The sequence below is a fragment of the Heterodontus francisci genome, chromosome 15, assembly GCF_036365525.1.
Source record: "Heterodontus francisci isolate sHetFra1 chromosome 15, sHetFra1.hap1, whole genome shotgun sequence".
Classification (NCBI taxonomy): domain Eukaryota; kingdom Metazoa; phylum Chordata; class Chondrichthyes; order Heterodontiformes; family Heterodontidae; genus Heterodontus; species Heterodontus francisci.
The window spans coordinates 39,286,328-39,301,685 of record NC_090385.1 but is presented as its reverse complement, the minus strand read 5'-3'; the positions used below and the strand labels follow the sequence as shown (position 1 = coordinate 39,301,685).

At 42.1% G+C, this 15,358-nt stretch overlaps 1 protein-coding gene across 1 annotated transcript in view; it reads left to right on the top strand.

Annotated features, from left to right (window-relative positions):
* mtmr8 (myotubularin related protein 8) overlaps positions 1-14,113 on the top strand; it is a 95,202-nt gene extending 81,089 nt beyond the window's left edge. The window contains exon 14 of the mRNA XM_068047397.1: positions 6,794-14,113. Within this exon, the coding sequence (XP_067903498.1) occupies positions 6,794-7,114 (321 nt within the window). The 3' untranslated portion in view covers positions 7,115-14,113. The remainder of the gene's footprint in view (positions 1-6,793) is intronic.
* Positions 14,114-15,358: the final 1,245 nt, after the last annotated feature.

Below are 15,358 nucleotides of genomic sequence, written 5' to 3'. Positions count from 1 at the left end.
CCCGCCAAGACTTTTTCATGTCCCCTCCTAGCTCTCCTAAGTCCATTCTTCAGTTCCTTCCTGGCTACCTTGTAACCCTCTAGAGCCCTGTCTGATCCTTGCTTCCTCAACCTTAAGTAAGCTTCCTTCTTCCTCTTGACTAGCTGTTCCACATCTCTTGTCATCCAAGGTTCCTTCACCCTACCATCCCTTCCCTGCCTCATCGGGACAAACCTATCCAGCAGTCGCAGCAAGTGCTCCCTAAACAACCTCCACATTTCTGTCGTGCATTTCCCTGAGAACATCTGTTCCCAATTTATGCTCCCCAGTTCCTGCCTAATAGCATTGTAATTCCCCTTCCCCCAATTAAATATTTTCCCATCCCGTCTGCTCCTGTCCCTCTCCATGACTACAGTAAAGTTCAGGGAGTTGTGATCACTATCACCGAAATGCTCTCCCACCGATAGATCTGCCACCTGGCCTGGTTCGTTGCCAAGCACCAAGTCCAACATAGTCTCCCCTCTAGTCGGCCTATCTACATATTGAGTCAGGTAACCTTCCTGGACACACCTGACAAAAACTACTCCATCCAAACTATTTGCACTAAAGAGGTTCCAATCAATATTAGGGAAGTTGAAATCACCCATGCCAACAACCCTGTTACTTCTGCACCTTTCCAAAATCTGCCTCCCAATCTGTTCCTCCATGTCTCTGTTGCTATTGGGGGGTTCTAAAGAAAACTCCCAATAAAGTGACTGCTCCTTTCCTGTTTCTGACTTCCACCCATAATGACTCAGTAGACAAATCCTCCTCGACGACCTCCCTTTCTGCAGCAGTGATACTATCCCTGATTAGCAATGCCACTCCCCGACCTCTTTTACCTCCCTCCCTATTCCTTTTGAAACATCTAAACCCCGGAACATCCAACATCCATTCCTGCCCCTGTGATATCCACGTCTCCGTAATGGCCAGAACATCGTAGCTCCAAGTACTGATCCATGCTCTAAGTTCATCACCCTTATTCCTGACACTTCTTGCGTTAAAATAGACACACTTCAACCCATCATACTGGCTGCAACTTTGCCCTGTCACCTGTCTAACCTTCCTCACAGACTCTCTGCACTCTGTATCTGCCTGTTCAACAGCTACCCCATCCACTGATCCGTAGCTCCGGTTCCCATCCCCCTGCCAAACTAGTTTAAACCCTCCCGAAGAGCTCGAGCAAACCTCCCGCCCAGGATATTGGTGCCCCTCCAGTTCAGATGCAACCTGTCCTTCTTGTACAAGTCCCACCTTCCCCAGAAGGTATCCCAATGATCTACATATCTGAATCCCTCCCTCCTGCACCAGTTCTGTAGCCACGTGTTCAGCTGCACGCGCTCCCTGTTTCTAGCCTCACTAGCACGTGGCACCGGTAACAATCCTGAGAATACTACTCTGCTCGTCCTGCCTTTCAGCTTCCAACCTAACTCCCTATATTCGCTTTTCAGGTCCTCATCCCTTTTCCTAGCTATGTCATTGGTACCGATATGTACCACGACCTCTGGCTGCTCCCCCTCCCCCTTAAGAATCCTGTAGACTCGATCCGAGACATCCCTGACCCTGGCACCCGGGAGGCAACATACCATCCGGGAGTCTCATTCGTGACCACAGAATCTCCTGTCTGTTCCTCTAACCACTGAATCTCCTATCACTATCGCTCTCCTATTCTCCCCCCCCCTTCCCTTCTGAACTCTAATATATTTGTCAAACACTATTTTCCTTTCACAAAACCATGTTGATTCGATTGTATTCATGATTTTCTAAATATCATGCTACTACTTAATGGATTCCAATATTTTCCTAATGATAGATATTAGGCTAACAGGCCTATAGTTTCCCGCTTTCTGTCTCCTTCCTTTCTTGAATAGAGGTGTTACATTTGTGGTTTTTCAATCTGCTGGAACCTTTCTGGAATTGAGGGAATTTTGGAGGATTGCAACCAATACATCCATACTGTCTGCAGCCACTTCTTTTAAGACCCTAGGATACAGGCTGTCGGGTCCAGGGGACTTGTCAGCCTTTAGTCTTATTAGTTTTCCCAGAACTTTTTCACTAGTGATGGTGATTGTTTTAAGTTGCTCCCTCCCTTTTGCCCCTGATTTTCTACTACTCTTGGGTTATTTTTTCTGTTTTCTCCCGTGAAGACAGATACAAAATACTTGTTTAAAGTCTTTGCCATTTCCTAGTTTCCTATTATTAATTCCCCAGTCTCATCGTCTAAGGGACCAACATTTACTTTAGCTACTCTTTTCCTTTTGGTATACTGTTATGACCGAGGCGGGAGCAGTACACTTTTTCTAGTTCCACTTCTCCACATGTCACAACATATATTTAAATGGTTACCCAGTTATTGATAGGGTCAATCATAGACTCTATTTTTATCCCAGAATGAAATACACCAGCCAGGTTTCTTTAATAAACAACAAAATTATCAGTTTATTATAAAATAAGACATAACCAGTAACGAAGCAAAGCATTAACACACAGAGTGAAATATGAAAGTTCCTTTTTACCTTAGACCTGCCCCCCCCCCCCCCCCAAACACACACACACACACACAGGTTAACCGGAAAAAAAAAATTTTTTTTAGAGTTCTGTTACAAAAAAAAAGTGACAGAAAAAAGATTGCTTTGGCCAAATACTTGCTAATTCTTAAAGAACCGAGTGCTCCGGTTTCCTCCCACATGCCAAGGACTTGCAGGTTGATAGGTAAGTTGGCCATTATAAATTGCCCCTAGTATAGGTAGGTGGTAGGGAAATATAGGGACAAGTGGGGATGTGGTAGGAATATGGGATTAATGTAGGATTAGTATAAATTGGTGGTTGATGGTCGGCACAGACTCGGTGGGCCGAAGGGCCTGTTTCAGTGCTGCATCTCTAAACTAAACTAAACTAAGATATGGAAAGATGTCGGTTGTCCCTTTTTTGGTTTGGCGTCCCAAATACACATAGGCGGCTGTCACTGAGATATGTCTCTGGAGCGATTTGTTCAGGTGGCGTCAAGGATTTATCTAGCAGGTTTTCCCAGCATCTTAGGAGAAATGCGGCAACCGGGGTTTCAGGCAGGCATTTTGGGAGGAATGCATCATCAATTTCTCTATTTCTTACACTCACTTCTAAGAGATTCTCAAAGAGATGGAAAAACTGGCAGGCTTTTCCAAGAGATAGAACAGGCTGAGCTGGGGTTTTATCAGTCAGGTTGATTTTTAAAAAAAAACTCCAACTGACTGTCCCAAAGCGAAACCAAAACAATATCTCGAGTCAAGCCTCCTGACCTGTCTTGACCTGTTACTTCTCTGTAAACATCTCTCCTCGGTCAAAATGTCCCCACTGGGTAATTACCTGAAGACAGGTGACTTCCAGTAAGGGTTGTTTACAAAACAAGTCCAAAAGACCTTATGATGACCTTTATTTAAAAAAATACACAGTCCAGCATTTATGGAATCCTTTTTCCAGTTTAACACCCAAGTCCTCAAAAAAAATTAACAAAAAATGGATGCGTTTTTGTAACAACTTGCAGAAGCTTTTACCATCTTTTTATATTTCTTGCTAATTTACTCTCATTCTAATTTCGCCCTTTTTTAGTCATCCTTTGCAAAATTTTCCCAATCTTCGCAGTATTTTACTTTCAATTTGATACTATCTTTAACTTCCTTAGTTAGCCACTGATGGTTCATCCTTCTCGTAGAATCTTATTCTTCAATGGAATCTCTGTTGAGCATTATGAAATATCTCTCTATAAATGTCTGCCACTGCTTATCGCGTATTGTCTATTCTTGTGCATTGCCAGCAATGCATTGCTGAATCGCAGTTGGGAACCAGAACTCTTAATTTTTCCCTTTGAAGCATGGAAGCCCTTATGTCAGTAGTACCCCTAACCACCTGTATATGGCTGAGTACTCACAGAACAAACTTAGTGCACTATTGATGGGAACGGTCACAAAGAATTGAGGTGTAACCCTGGTGATTACTGATCATTATGACTGCTGTAATCTTAAGGTTAATGGAAACAATAATGAATGAGCAACTGTTACAGGATGTCAATAACTGCAGACAGTCAATCAGTCTCGTAGTCCAGCAATGGAGCAGTTTTTCTATGTGCAGAAGAAAATTAGAGTAGCAACCTGTGGCATTTTGACATTCCAGCTTCATTGTGAATCACGCTTTCTGGTATATCTGATAAACCCCTGAATTAGGTATAATATGAATTGATAAATGAATGCTTATCTTTTGCAACACAGAGAATTGAACAGTGGTGTATGCAAAGTTCAGAACGCTAAGTCAGAACCATCAAAAATGCACATTTTTTTGGTACACCCACATGCACTGTGATGGTTCCAAGTCCTTTTCAATTATAGACTTCCACTCTGGATTTGGTAAGTGCATATAATCTGTAATTGACAGGCAAATAGCAAACATAGCGGCAGATTGGAACATCAAGGAAGCTGGTCCCACTTGCCACCTATCCCATCTTCAGGTTTCTACAAGACCTATTGTCATTGAGAACCTAACTGCTTCTTGCATATTTGGTGAGCACCTGAATTTGTGCCCGTGCTTAAACCAGACATTGATTACGCCGGGCGTACGGGAAGAGTAGCTGCATCTCCTCCGTATATCCATCCAAAAATTTCTGGTTACAGAATTTCACGCACAGCTTCTGCTACCTTTGGAACTCTATATTTGAACTGATGTATAACAAACAGATTTCCATAAACCGTGTGACACAGTTCATCATTAATTGCTAAATTAGAGTTCCTGGACCATGCGTTTGATTATGGGAAATCTATTGCCCCTTTGGATCACTTTGAATTGTACCCTCTGAAAGTCCTTTTTTGAGGACCCAAATTCTACTATTCAGGCAAGACTTAACCACTTAAGGCAATAGGATTCTTGATTAATAAATTTGGAGAGTTTATTGAAAGTAAAATAATACGTAGCATTGAAAGTAGAACATACTTAATAAACTTGGGGGTGTAACTTTACAGCTTTTGCAGGTGCACTTCCTGGATGAGTACTGGTCACATGATGACCCTGAGCCCGGCCCGAGTCCCTCCGATTTTGCCCCGACCCTGACCCGACCATCCCTTTACTTACCTTGCGACTGAGAAGCTCCACGAAGCTGCAGTGCATGCACGATGACGTCATAGTGACGTCACTTGCTCACTGTGCAGACTCAGTTTTGTCTCGGACTCCCAGGTCAGGTAAGTTTTAAAATTTTAATACTTACCAGCAGAGCACTTACCGTGTGTATCCGGCCCGATCCGACCCGACTCGATCTGGACTCGGCCTGACCCGACCTGAGCCCGAAAGCCGTACCCTGAAGATGGGCCCGACCCGAAGTCGACACATGCCGTTGGGTCCCGTCATATTCGGGTCTGGTAGCAGGCCTCTGCCCTGATCCTCTGTTTTCAGATTTGGTCCTTCGTCAGGCGGAGAACTTGGCTGTTGGTCTGAGCTTCTACCTCCGAGGACTTCTATTGTTTCTGTGATGAAGAAGCATTGTGGACCCTGGTTTTTTCCCATTTTGGCCATCAGACCACTTTGTGGTTTGCCCAATGGTTGGTCCAGGCCCTATAATATTGGTTACTACCTGACTCTAATTGGGGATTAATGGATAAAACATTTGCCAATAATTGAGGTTAAAAACCTATGAAGAATTCTATTCATTACGGTTGTTATTTCCTTGAACAGTATGAATTTATACAGAAATTGATTCTTTGTTAGCCAAGCTATTGAATGTTATCAGAGTTACAAACTTTTTCTGCTGATTTTGTTAGTGACTTAGAAATTCCCACTGATATTGAATTTCTTACAAGCTTAAGACTTAGTTTTTAAATTTAATACTTTTAAATTAAAGCCCATGCTTTCTAGCATGAGTATGGGCGGCACAGTGGCGCCGTGGTTAGCATCGCAGCCTCACAGCCTCACAGCTCCAGTGATCCGGGTTCAATTCTGGGTACTGCCTGTGTGGAGTTTGCAAGTTCTCCCTGTGTTTGCGTGGGTTTCCTCCGGGTGCTCCGATTTCCTCCCACATGCCAAAGACTTGCAGGTTGATGGGTAAATTGGCCATTAGCAATTGCCCCTAGTATAGGTATGTGGTAGGGAAATATAGGGACAGGTGGGGATGTGGTAGGAATATGGAATTAGTGTAGGATTAGTATAAATGGGTGGTTGATGGTCGGCACAGACTCGGTGGGCCGAAGGGCCTGTTTCAGTGCTGTATCTCTAAACTAAACTAAACTCAATCAAGGTCCAATGCTTTAAGTTCCGAAGAAGGGTCGCTGACCCGAAACGTTAACTCTGCTTCTCTTTCCACAGATGCTGCCAGACCTGCTGAGTGAATCCAGCATTTCTTGTTTTTGCTTTGTAATTATTGTTTCTTGACGGGTTACTACTTGATACATTAATTTGATCAATACAGTTGCTGATACAGGACACAAAAATGATTTCTCTGGTCAAGTGTTAGTATTAAGATGGCTTACTTGACCTTGTTAAGTATTAGAGGATACTGTATGAAAATGGTCAAATTAAGCTAAAGTCTAGCTACCAAAACCTACTTACACCTCGGCGTTCCTTCAAAAGTGGACAGAGAAAACGGTCATATTGATGCTGACAAACTTGTATTGCTAGTGCTATTTTAGGAAAAAGGTAGAACGCTTTATCAATATGTAAATTATTATAAGTCTTTTTATAATTTAATGTTGTATCGTATGGAGTTTTGAGTGGCTATGCATTGTTTTTCTGATGCCTTGTTCTATTTTTCTTCATACAGAAACTAATCCAACTGGATGAGTCACATTCTGATACCTTTATCTTGCCTATGAAACTTTCTATTGAGGAAGGTTCCTCCAAGCCCCAAGTACTTGGGGCTCCTCAGGACTATATGGAAGAACAGCAAATTTGGTTAGCAAATGGCACAGAAGAGGTAATAGAAACTATTGCTGATGGGAGCAAAGAAAGGGAAAATGTAACAGACTCTTCATTCACACATCAACCTACTTTGGAGCACATTGACTCCCTTGGGTTAGTCAAGTTGAACGTACAAGTGGATGAAGAAAACTTTCAAATATCCCAAGATACAATAGAAGACTAATTACTCATTTCTAAGCAACTTGTATATATTTGCTCACAAATGTATTCTTGATATTTTATGTCATTCTGCAAAAGTGTGTCAGAAAGGGAAAGTGCCAAGAAATAGCTTTTTAATAAAGGGAAGATACTCCAAAATCAGTCAGGGAATCTGGCTGCTTAAATGGCAGGATATATTTTAGAAGGGTAATTTTTCAAAATTGCGCTCCTGGTGTGGATCCTCACTCGCTGGAAGCCCATATAAAAATTTAGGCGACTGTCCATAATGGATGAAAAATTGTGGTCACTTTACACCTGAATTCCTGAAGTGCTTCTAGTGGCAAAGCTCAGATGTTATAATTTGTTCAGTTTTTGGAAGTCTGTTTTACTGTATTTCTTAGACTTTAAAGGACCAATCTCAAGTGGCTTCATTGTAGTGTTTGAATTTTATTACTGAAGAAGCCAGCGTTGGGTGTGGTATTTTAGTAATCTAACTGGCTGCTTTGTTTATATGGAGTAATTGACAATATGTTTTATAAGTTGGAGATTCTTAAATGTTTTAAATGGATAAACAGATTTAGATTGCATTTCCCTTTTTAATCTTTCTCCAGTTTTCTTCCCTGATCTGCCTTTCTGTTACTCTTGTTCAGATATGGCTCCATGGCTGCAACCAGCCCTCTGATATCTTGCCTAAGTGTCCCTTCTACGTGTATTCCAATAAGACAAGTTATTCCCCAATGATATTTGAGTCTAATTCTGTTCTCAACAAATCTCTGCCACACGCGTTTCCCAGCAAGAGTCACTGCATAGTAATTAGGGACAGGAGCTCTAGCAGATTTTTAAGGCCAACTGCTGTCCCAACTGAGATCAAGTAACTCAGCACAGAGGGTGAGGAGTATTGTTCCATGGCTTTCTGCTCTTGCGTGGCTTAGAACCAGCTTGCTTTGAGGAGACTCTTTACGGACTAGGTTACTGGAGGAAGTTGTATTTTAATTTATCGTTTTTGCAAGACGATTTTTGTAATTGGGTTGTCCTGTTCTATTTATTATGAACAGTATTGGTAATTAGCAAAAGATTTTACAGCTTTTTGAGTAATCGTGAGACATTATCACTTCACATTCGCCTGTTTTTGCTGACAGTGGCAGATTTTCCATGAAGGACCTGTCAATAGCAAATAAGTAAAATTTTATGTGAGTAAAATATTGTAGAGTTTGAGCTTCTCTTTTTCTTCAAGACTGGTTAAAGTAGGACAGTATACTCTGAAGGAAATATCTGAATAATGGGTAGAATTTTGTGATCTGAAATCATAAAATTGTCAGTTAGGATTTGATTATACTGTGCCTCAATACACTTGTGTAAGACTAGATATTTAGTTCATATTTAATGGTGGAAAGTAGGGGGCTTGCTTATAGGCAAGTCATTGTGATGAAGGTCACTGTAGCTCACTTTGGGGAGTACATTCATGTGCTAGTCAGCTCCTGTTCATGCTGGATTGTGCAGTTCCACTCCCTTCTCTCAGGCTGTAGGTTACCCACTCAAAAGGGGATCATATTGGTGCAAATGAGAAGAACTCTCACCACTTTAACTATAATAGCTGACTGTCAGTACATGTACTGTTGAAGCCAGTTGAATCAAAAGAAGGATTGTTTTTAAAAAAGAGATCAGATTAATTTGTGTTTTGGGAGAGGGGAAATTGCTTTTAGTAAATTATTTTAAAGGATATGGAAGGCAATAAATATAGTAAGTACACTAAATAGTTCTGTTTCAAAAACGTATGGCTTGTATATAAGAACGTTAGATATAATCAGTATGCTTGTGGCTGATCTTCTGCTTCAACTTCACTTTCTTGCCCGCTTTCCATACTCTTTGATTGCCTGAGATACCAAAAAGCTGTCAATCTCAGTCTTGAATATACTTAGTGATGGAGAATCCATAACCCTCTGGGTAGACAATTCCAAAGATTCACAACCGTCTGAGTGAAGAAATTCCTCCTCATCTCAGTCCTGAAATGATTGTCCCCAATCCTGAGACTGTGCCCCCCTGTGTTTTAGATTCCCCAATCAGGGGAAGACAACCTTTTAGTGACTACCCTGTCAAGCCCCTTCAGAATCTTTTATGAGAGGTGATCTCAAAGAAGTATGCTTCTAAACTCCAGAGCGTATAGACCCAGTTTACTCAGCCTCTCATAAGACAACCCTCTCATCCCAATCTTTATTGTGCAACCTCCAGTGGATATGGAGACCAAAACTGCACACAATACTCCAGGCGTGGTCTCAACAAACCCCTATACAATTGTAGCAAGACTTATTTATTCTTGCACTCCAATTCCCTTGCAATAAAGGCCAACATGTCATTTGTCTGCCTAATTGCTTGCTGTACTTGCTTGCTAACTTTCTGTAATAAAAGTAAAATACTGCAGATGCTGGAAATCTGAAATAAAAACACAATGTGCTGGAAATACTCAGCAGGCCAGACAGCATCTGTGGAGAGAGAAGCAGCGTTAACATTTCAGGTCTTTGAGTTCTAATAAAAGGTCACAGACCTGAAATGTTAACTCTTCTCTCTCCACAGATGCTGCCTGACCTGCTGAATATTCCCAGCACTTTCAGTTTTTATTGCTAACTTTGTGTTCCTCATATCAGTACACCCAAGTTTCTCTGAACATCCGTGTTCAGAAATTTCACACCTTTTTGAAAAGAACTTCTGCTTTTCTGTTCTTTTTACCAAAGTGAATAACCTCACACTACCCTGCATTATACTCAGTCTGTCACCTTGTTGCCCACTCACTTAACCTGTCTATATCTCGTTGCAACCTGTGTCCTCCCCACAGCTTACATTCCAACTTAACTTTGCATTATAAAATATAATTTTACATGTTAATTTGAGTGTTATAAACCTATCAGTGGGATTATTGGGTACCCTGTAAATTTTGAGAGTCAAAATGTCAAAGGAAAAGCTGTGACAAATTTGTAATTTTGTTTTGTTTGCCTCCAGTTTTCTTGCTAACTTTCCTGAAAAGACCAACAGGTGCTAAGTTCAGTACCAGGATACACCTGGTCTGCCCATATTTCACCTAAGTCACAAATTTTTTGGTTTGAATCGAGACAGTGTCAACAGGCTAATCAACTGGTGATGGGAAGGAGCCCGATTCTTTATTCATTTGACTGTGCACACGTCTCTGTTTAGCGCATTTAGTATGGGTGCTTGGCTTGCAATCAGCAAAAACTGAATGATCTTGTAGCTCTCTCTTATTATTCTAGATTAAATCAGCCAACAGCATATAATGGAAATGTAACCTGAGGCTTCTTGGCTCTCAGTTGGCCATCCATTTTATTCATGTATTCCCTTAACTATTTTATGAACAGTGTTTAAGTACATTGTAAAATGTCATGAAATTTTACTCAAAATGAAGGCCAATGAGATTTTATAGAAAACAATTCACTTCTCCAGATTATTTATTTTTTGATACTGATCTGAAGACTACTTTGAATAATCCAATCAGTAAGAGTTTCAAGTTAACCTATAGTCAGTAAAGGGACTCTTTTAATTCAGTCTATTGGGATGTAGTTTAATTATAGATCATTGTTTCATTTGTGCTATCTGCTCTGAGAGTTTCTTCTATTGGTGCCTGTCACCCAAGAATTGTTGGATATGAGTCATATACATTAGTATACAGTATTTTATTTCAGATTTCTAGCATCTGCAGTAAAAGGGAAGGCTTCCTGTTGCTCAAACTTGGTGTAATTATTCAGCATATAAACAAAATCCACCTACAGATTTGACCACAGTTCCACATTTTATCATCAAAATCAATAGTTTTTTAACAACCAGCTCAAAAATACATTTTCTATGCAGTTTTCTCATAATGAAACTGCTGCCCCTTGTATGATTGTGAACGTTCCCTCTAAGCTGCGCAGGTGTGCGACCGCAAAGCAGTTCAGAACTTGCTGCTCGGGACAAACAGGTCACGCACAAGAAGTGGTCCCTTTAAGATGTGTGGCCACAAGGCAGTTTTAAAGGGACTGCGCAGTGCAACAAATGGGCCATGCACAGCAAAGGGAAATTAGAGGGAACATTGAGATATTTAAGTATACCTCGCACAAAACTGACTTGTTACAGGTGAAACAGATATTAAAAGCATGTACAGGCATTTAAAAAGACTGTTCCTATTCTGTATCTTCTCAGCTTCAACCTTCTTCACAAGATCTGTGTAATTCTCTTCCAACTTAATTGTAATTTTTGGAAGTTTTTCTTTTTTTGGGAAAAAACCCGACTCCTGATTTCTTCAGTACTGCCTGGCAAATGTTTATGATGGAAAGAAAATAAATATAAATTTTAGTTTGGAGTTCTGTGCTGGAATCATTCTATGATTCTAGGAATTTGCTGTGTAGAACTCAATTCAGGATGAGCCGAAAGGCTATTGGTTGCTTGTGCATTTTTATCTTTCCAATTTTACCCCCTCTCCTCCTATCTTGTTGATTCATTGGCGGAGTATGGTTGCACAAGCATCAGATGCCCTCTGCTGTCTTGTTCAAATCCCTGTTATTTATGTGAGTCTTAGTGAAAATTGTTGGTATACTATTTCACCATATTTGGTGAGAAGGATACATCAGTTAAACCTGATCCTGGCCTCTGCCAATGTTTATACTTGTGCATTTCCAGTTGGAATTAACAAATAGTGATCAGCGGAGGAACCATAGCTGATTTTTTCCCCCACTTCTGCCTAGAGAATAGCACGGATTGGGTCAAACAGATCTCCGTGATGTGCATAGATCGGTTGCCTATCAGATAAACTTTGCTATTGATGGAAATCTACTTTCCTCAAACTGAATTTTTTCCATTTTTTCAGTAGTCTTAAAATGATCAAATTAACTCCAGCTGTGGCTTTTTGATAGTTTCTCCTGAAGACAGACTTGCTGGGGCATCTTTTGTCAAGCCCTTGATGCCCTCCAGTACCTGCCAAAGTTTTTGTTCTCCGTACGAGTAAGCCTGTGAGCATTGGCAATCTATTCCACCATTAGAAGATTGCAGCCAAACGAGATGCAGTTCTCAAATTACATCTACATATGTGCACTGTCCAGCTGAGATCAATCAGTAATGATGAGCTGATATTCCCTCCTTCCGAGCTCTGAGGCCCTGAGGCTAAATGTGGCAAGCTAGCAGTCTCTTATTCTGTCCTCTGTCAATGAAGCTTCAAGCTTGGATCACTGGATTAAAATCACAAGCAGGAAGGCAGGCTGATTTTTGTTTTTTTTCTCTCACCACCTGCCAGGGTGTGCTCATACCATGGCGAGCAGCAGACTGTGAATCTTATCTGGGACTTTTGGGGCTGTATGACTTAGTGCTCAGCACTACCTGTTAGATAGCTTTACCCACCAGATCATTTAGGAAATTTGAGATTAAAGGGTACTGTTTCCAGATGGTAAAAAAAAAGGACCGTTTAGGGGACAGGATGGAGTACAAGATATTAGTCTTAATATGTTGCATCCAAATACATTATGCAAATAGTTCCCCTCTTTTCCCCTTTGTAGTGATAAATATGCCGTGTCCAGCAATAACACACAATTGCGAACAATAATATCACTACCAACAGCAGAAGTTAATATGGTGATACCCTGAAAGATCAGGTCTCAGCTTCATCCCCTTATGTTTGCCCCACCTCAATGAATTTTGAGTTATTCACAATGCTGGGCTGTTCTTCACCTCTGTGCCACTTCTTTGACCAGTTCCCTTCCATGTAAAGGTCTGCAGAGGAAACCCGACTGAGCCTGAATGCCGGACCCGGAAGTGCAACCCGACCGGATCCGAACCTGACGCGTGTCGTCAGGTCCCATTTGAGTTGGGTCGGGTAGCAGGCCTTTACATCAGTACATGGGTAAAGGCCTTCTACCCGACCCGACCTGATGGCAGGCGTCGGGTTCGAGTCCGGTCAGGTTGTACTTCGAGGTCTGGCATTTGGGCTCGGTCGGGTTTCCTTTGCAGACCTTTACTTCAGTGTGCCCACCCCCACTCACCCTTATGGTAATATTTAATGCAGCTCGATCAATTCCTCACTTGTCAACATTTGGAGGATGTTAGTGAAATTTGTGATGAGTTATGATCAATCACTTGGTGATCACCACTTGTGATGAGTGGGACTGATTGGAAACGGCTTTAAAACCATTCTGATGAAATGTCTGACCTGAGATATTAACTCTTTTTCTCTCTCCACAGATGCTGCCTGACCTGAGTATTTCCAGCATCTTCTGTTTTATATTTCATATTTCCATCATCTGCAGTATTTTGCCTTTGTATTGGTGTTTAGTTCACTACCACTTCCCTTCCCACCTTGAAGCTCTGCTCTTCTCTTCAATGAGAGTCTCCTTGTTCACCTTCATGGTTTGTTTCCCTTCTTATGTTTGATCACATGTCTCCTAAAGCTCGCTTTTACAGCCACCTCCTTCCTCACAACAGTCTCCAGCTCTGACATATTCCATGTAATTCCAACTGAAACTCCACCCTTGTTTCAGATCACCCATGATTGCAGATATATCCATGATATCCAACATTTCTGAACCACTGCTCTCACCGCTTCCAGAGATCCACGCTTAAAACCATGTTGGCACCATATCCATACTATCAACCTCTATCTGTCTGCAGTTCCATTTCATCTGCCGCGTTAACAAAAATCTTTTTCTTTTTCAGATGTCCGGGATCACAAGCTTCAACGACTCTTGGTACCAACGTCTTTCGAATCTGACTTTCCTCTCACCCCATCCCTCATTGTTTGACACTTTTCTATTGTTTCATTATCCCTTCTGACCTTCCCCTCTCAGACCCCGAGCAATCAGGTCTTCGCTTCATCCCATGTGCCTCCATCTCAGTGAATCTTGAGTTCTGCACAATGCTGAGCTATTCTTAATTCACCTCTGCCACTTCTTTGGTTAGGGCCCTTCTACACACCTCTAACTCTTTTCCTCCCCCCCAAACACCCCCATACCCCGACCACACAGTGGACCCTTTTCCCATCTTCAGAATTTTCATTCCAACTGGACTCTCTCTCTGGCCTCTCGCCCTCTTTTGAACCTTTCCTTGGGAACTGCTGGTATGACATCGAGTGTCTCAATTTCTCTGCTCCCCTTACTCTAACCTACCTCTCTCTGAACTTGTAGTACTCGGTTCTCTCCGCTCCAACCCTGCTTTTGGAGGCAGATCAGAAACACTGTCTCCTACTTCCCCCTGGACCACAACCATGAGCATCAAACCATCATTTCCCAGTTACTGACCTCATCTCCTCTTGAGATTTTCCCCTTTCCCATCCACAGCCTCCAACTTCATAGTCCCCCAAATCCCACAGTCTGCTTCTACCTCCTTCCCAAGTAAGACTGCCCTGGTAGCCATCATTTCAGCCTGTTTATAGCCCACAAAAATAGGATTTCTTCCCATCTGCACACTTTTTTTCCCCCTTGTCCAGTTGCTTCTGACACCCTCTGCCACTTTCCGTTTCCTGGCCCTACTATTTTGGTTTCATAGTCATCCAGTCTCTCTACACCTCTGTCCCCCATCGGAACAGTCCATGGGCTCTCTGTTTTGAACAGAGGCTCAACCAGTCCTCATACACCACCACCCTCCTCTGCCTGGCTGAACCTTTTCTTACATTGAACAACCTCTCCTTGGCTCTCACTTCCTGCAAATAAAAGGTATCGCTATGGGAGCCCATATGGATCCTGGCTATGTCTGCCTTTGTTCCAGCCTTATTCAGGTCTCATCTCTCTTTTCAGTACGTTGAAGGAAACAGACTTGCAGGGCTACGTCGATGGAATGGGGGAGTGGGATTGACTGAAGAGTTGGCATGGACTTGATGGGCCAAATGCCTGCCTTCTGTTGAGTAAATGACTCTGACTCCATGACCTGTGTTGGGGCCACTTCCTGCTGTTGCCCCATGCTGGAAAATTATTAACTTTTTGCTTCAAATTTCCACCCCTCTTTGCCATCACATGCTCCATGTCTTGATTCTTCCTTTTCCTGCTTCGATTTCTCTTTCTCCATTTCTGGGGATAGGCTGCCAACCAATATCTGCTGTAAGCCTACTGACTCTACAGCTACCTTGATTATACTTCCTCCCACCCTGCTTCCTGTAATGTTTCTATTTCTTCCAGTTTCTTAGTCTCCATCACATCTGTTCAGACTGCCACCTTCCATACTGGTGTTTCTGTTGGGTCTTCCTTCTCCCTCAACTGAGGGTTTCCCTGCACCGTGATTGATCGTCCCTTAACCGTTTCCATCCTAT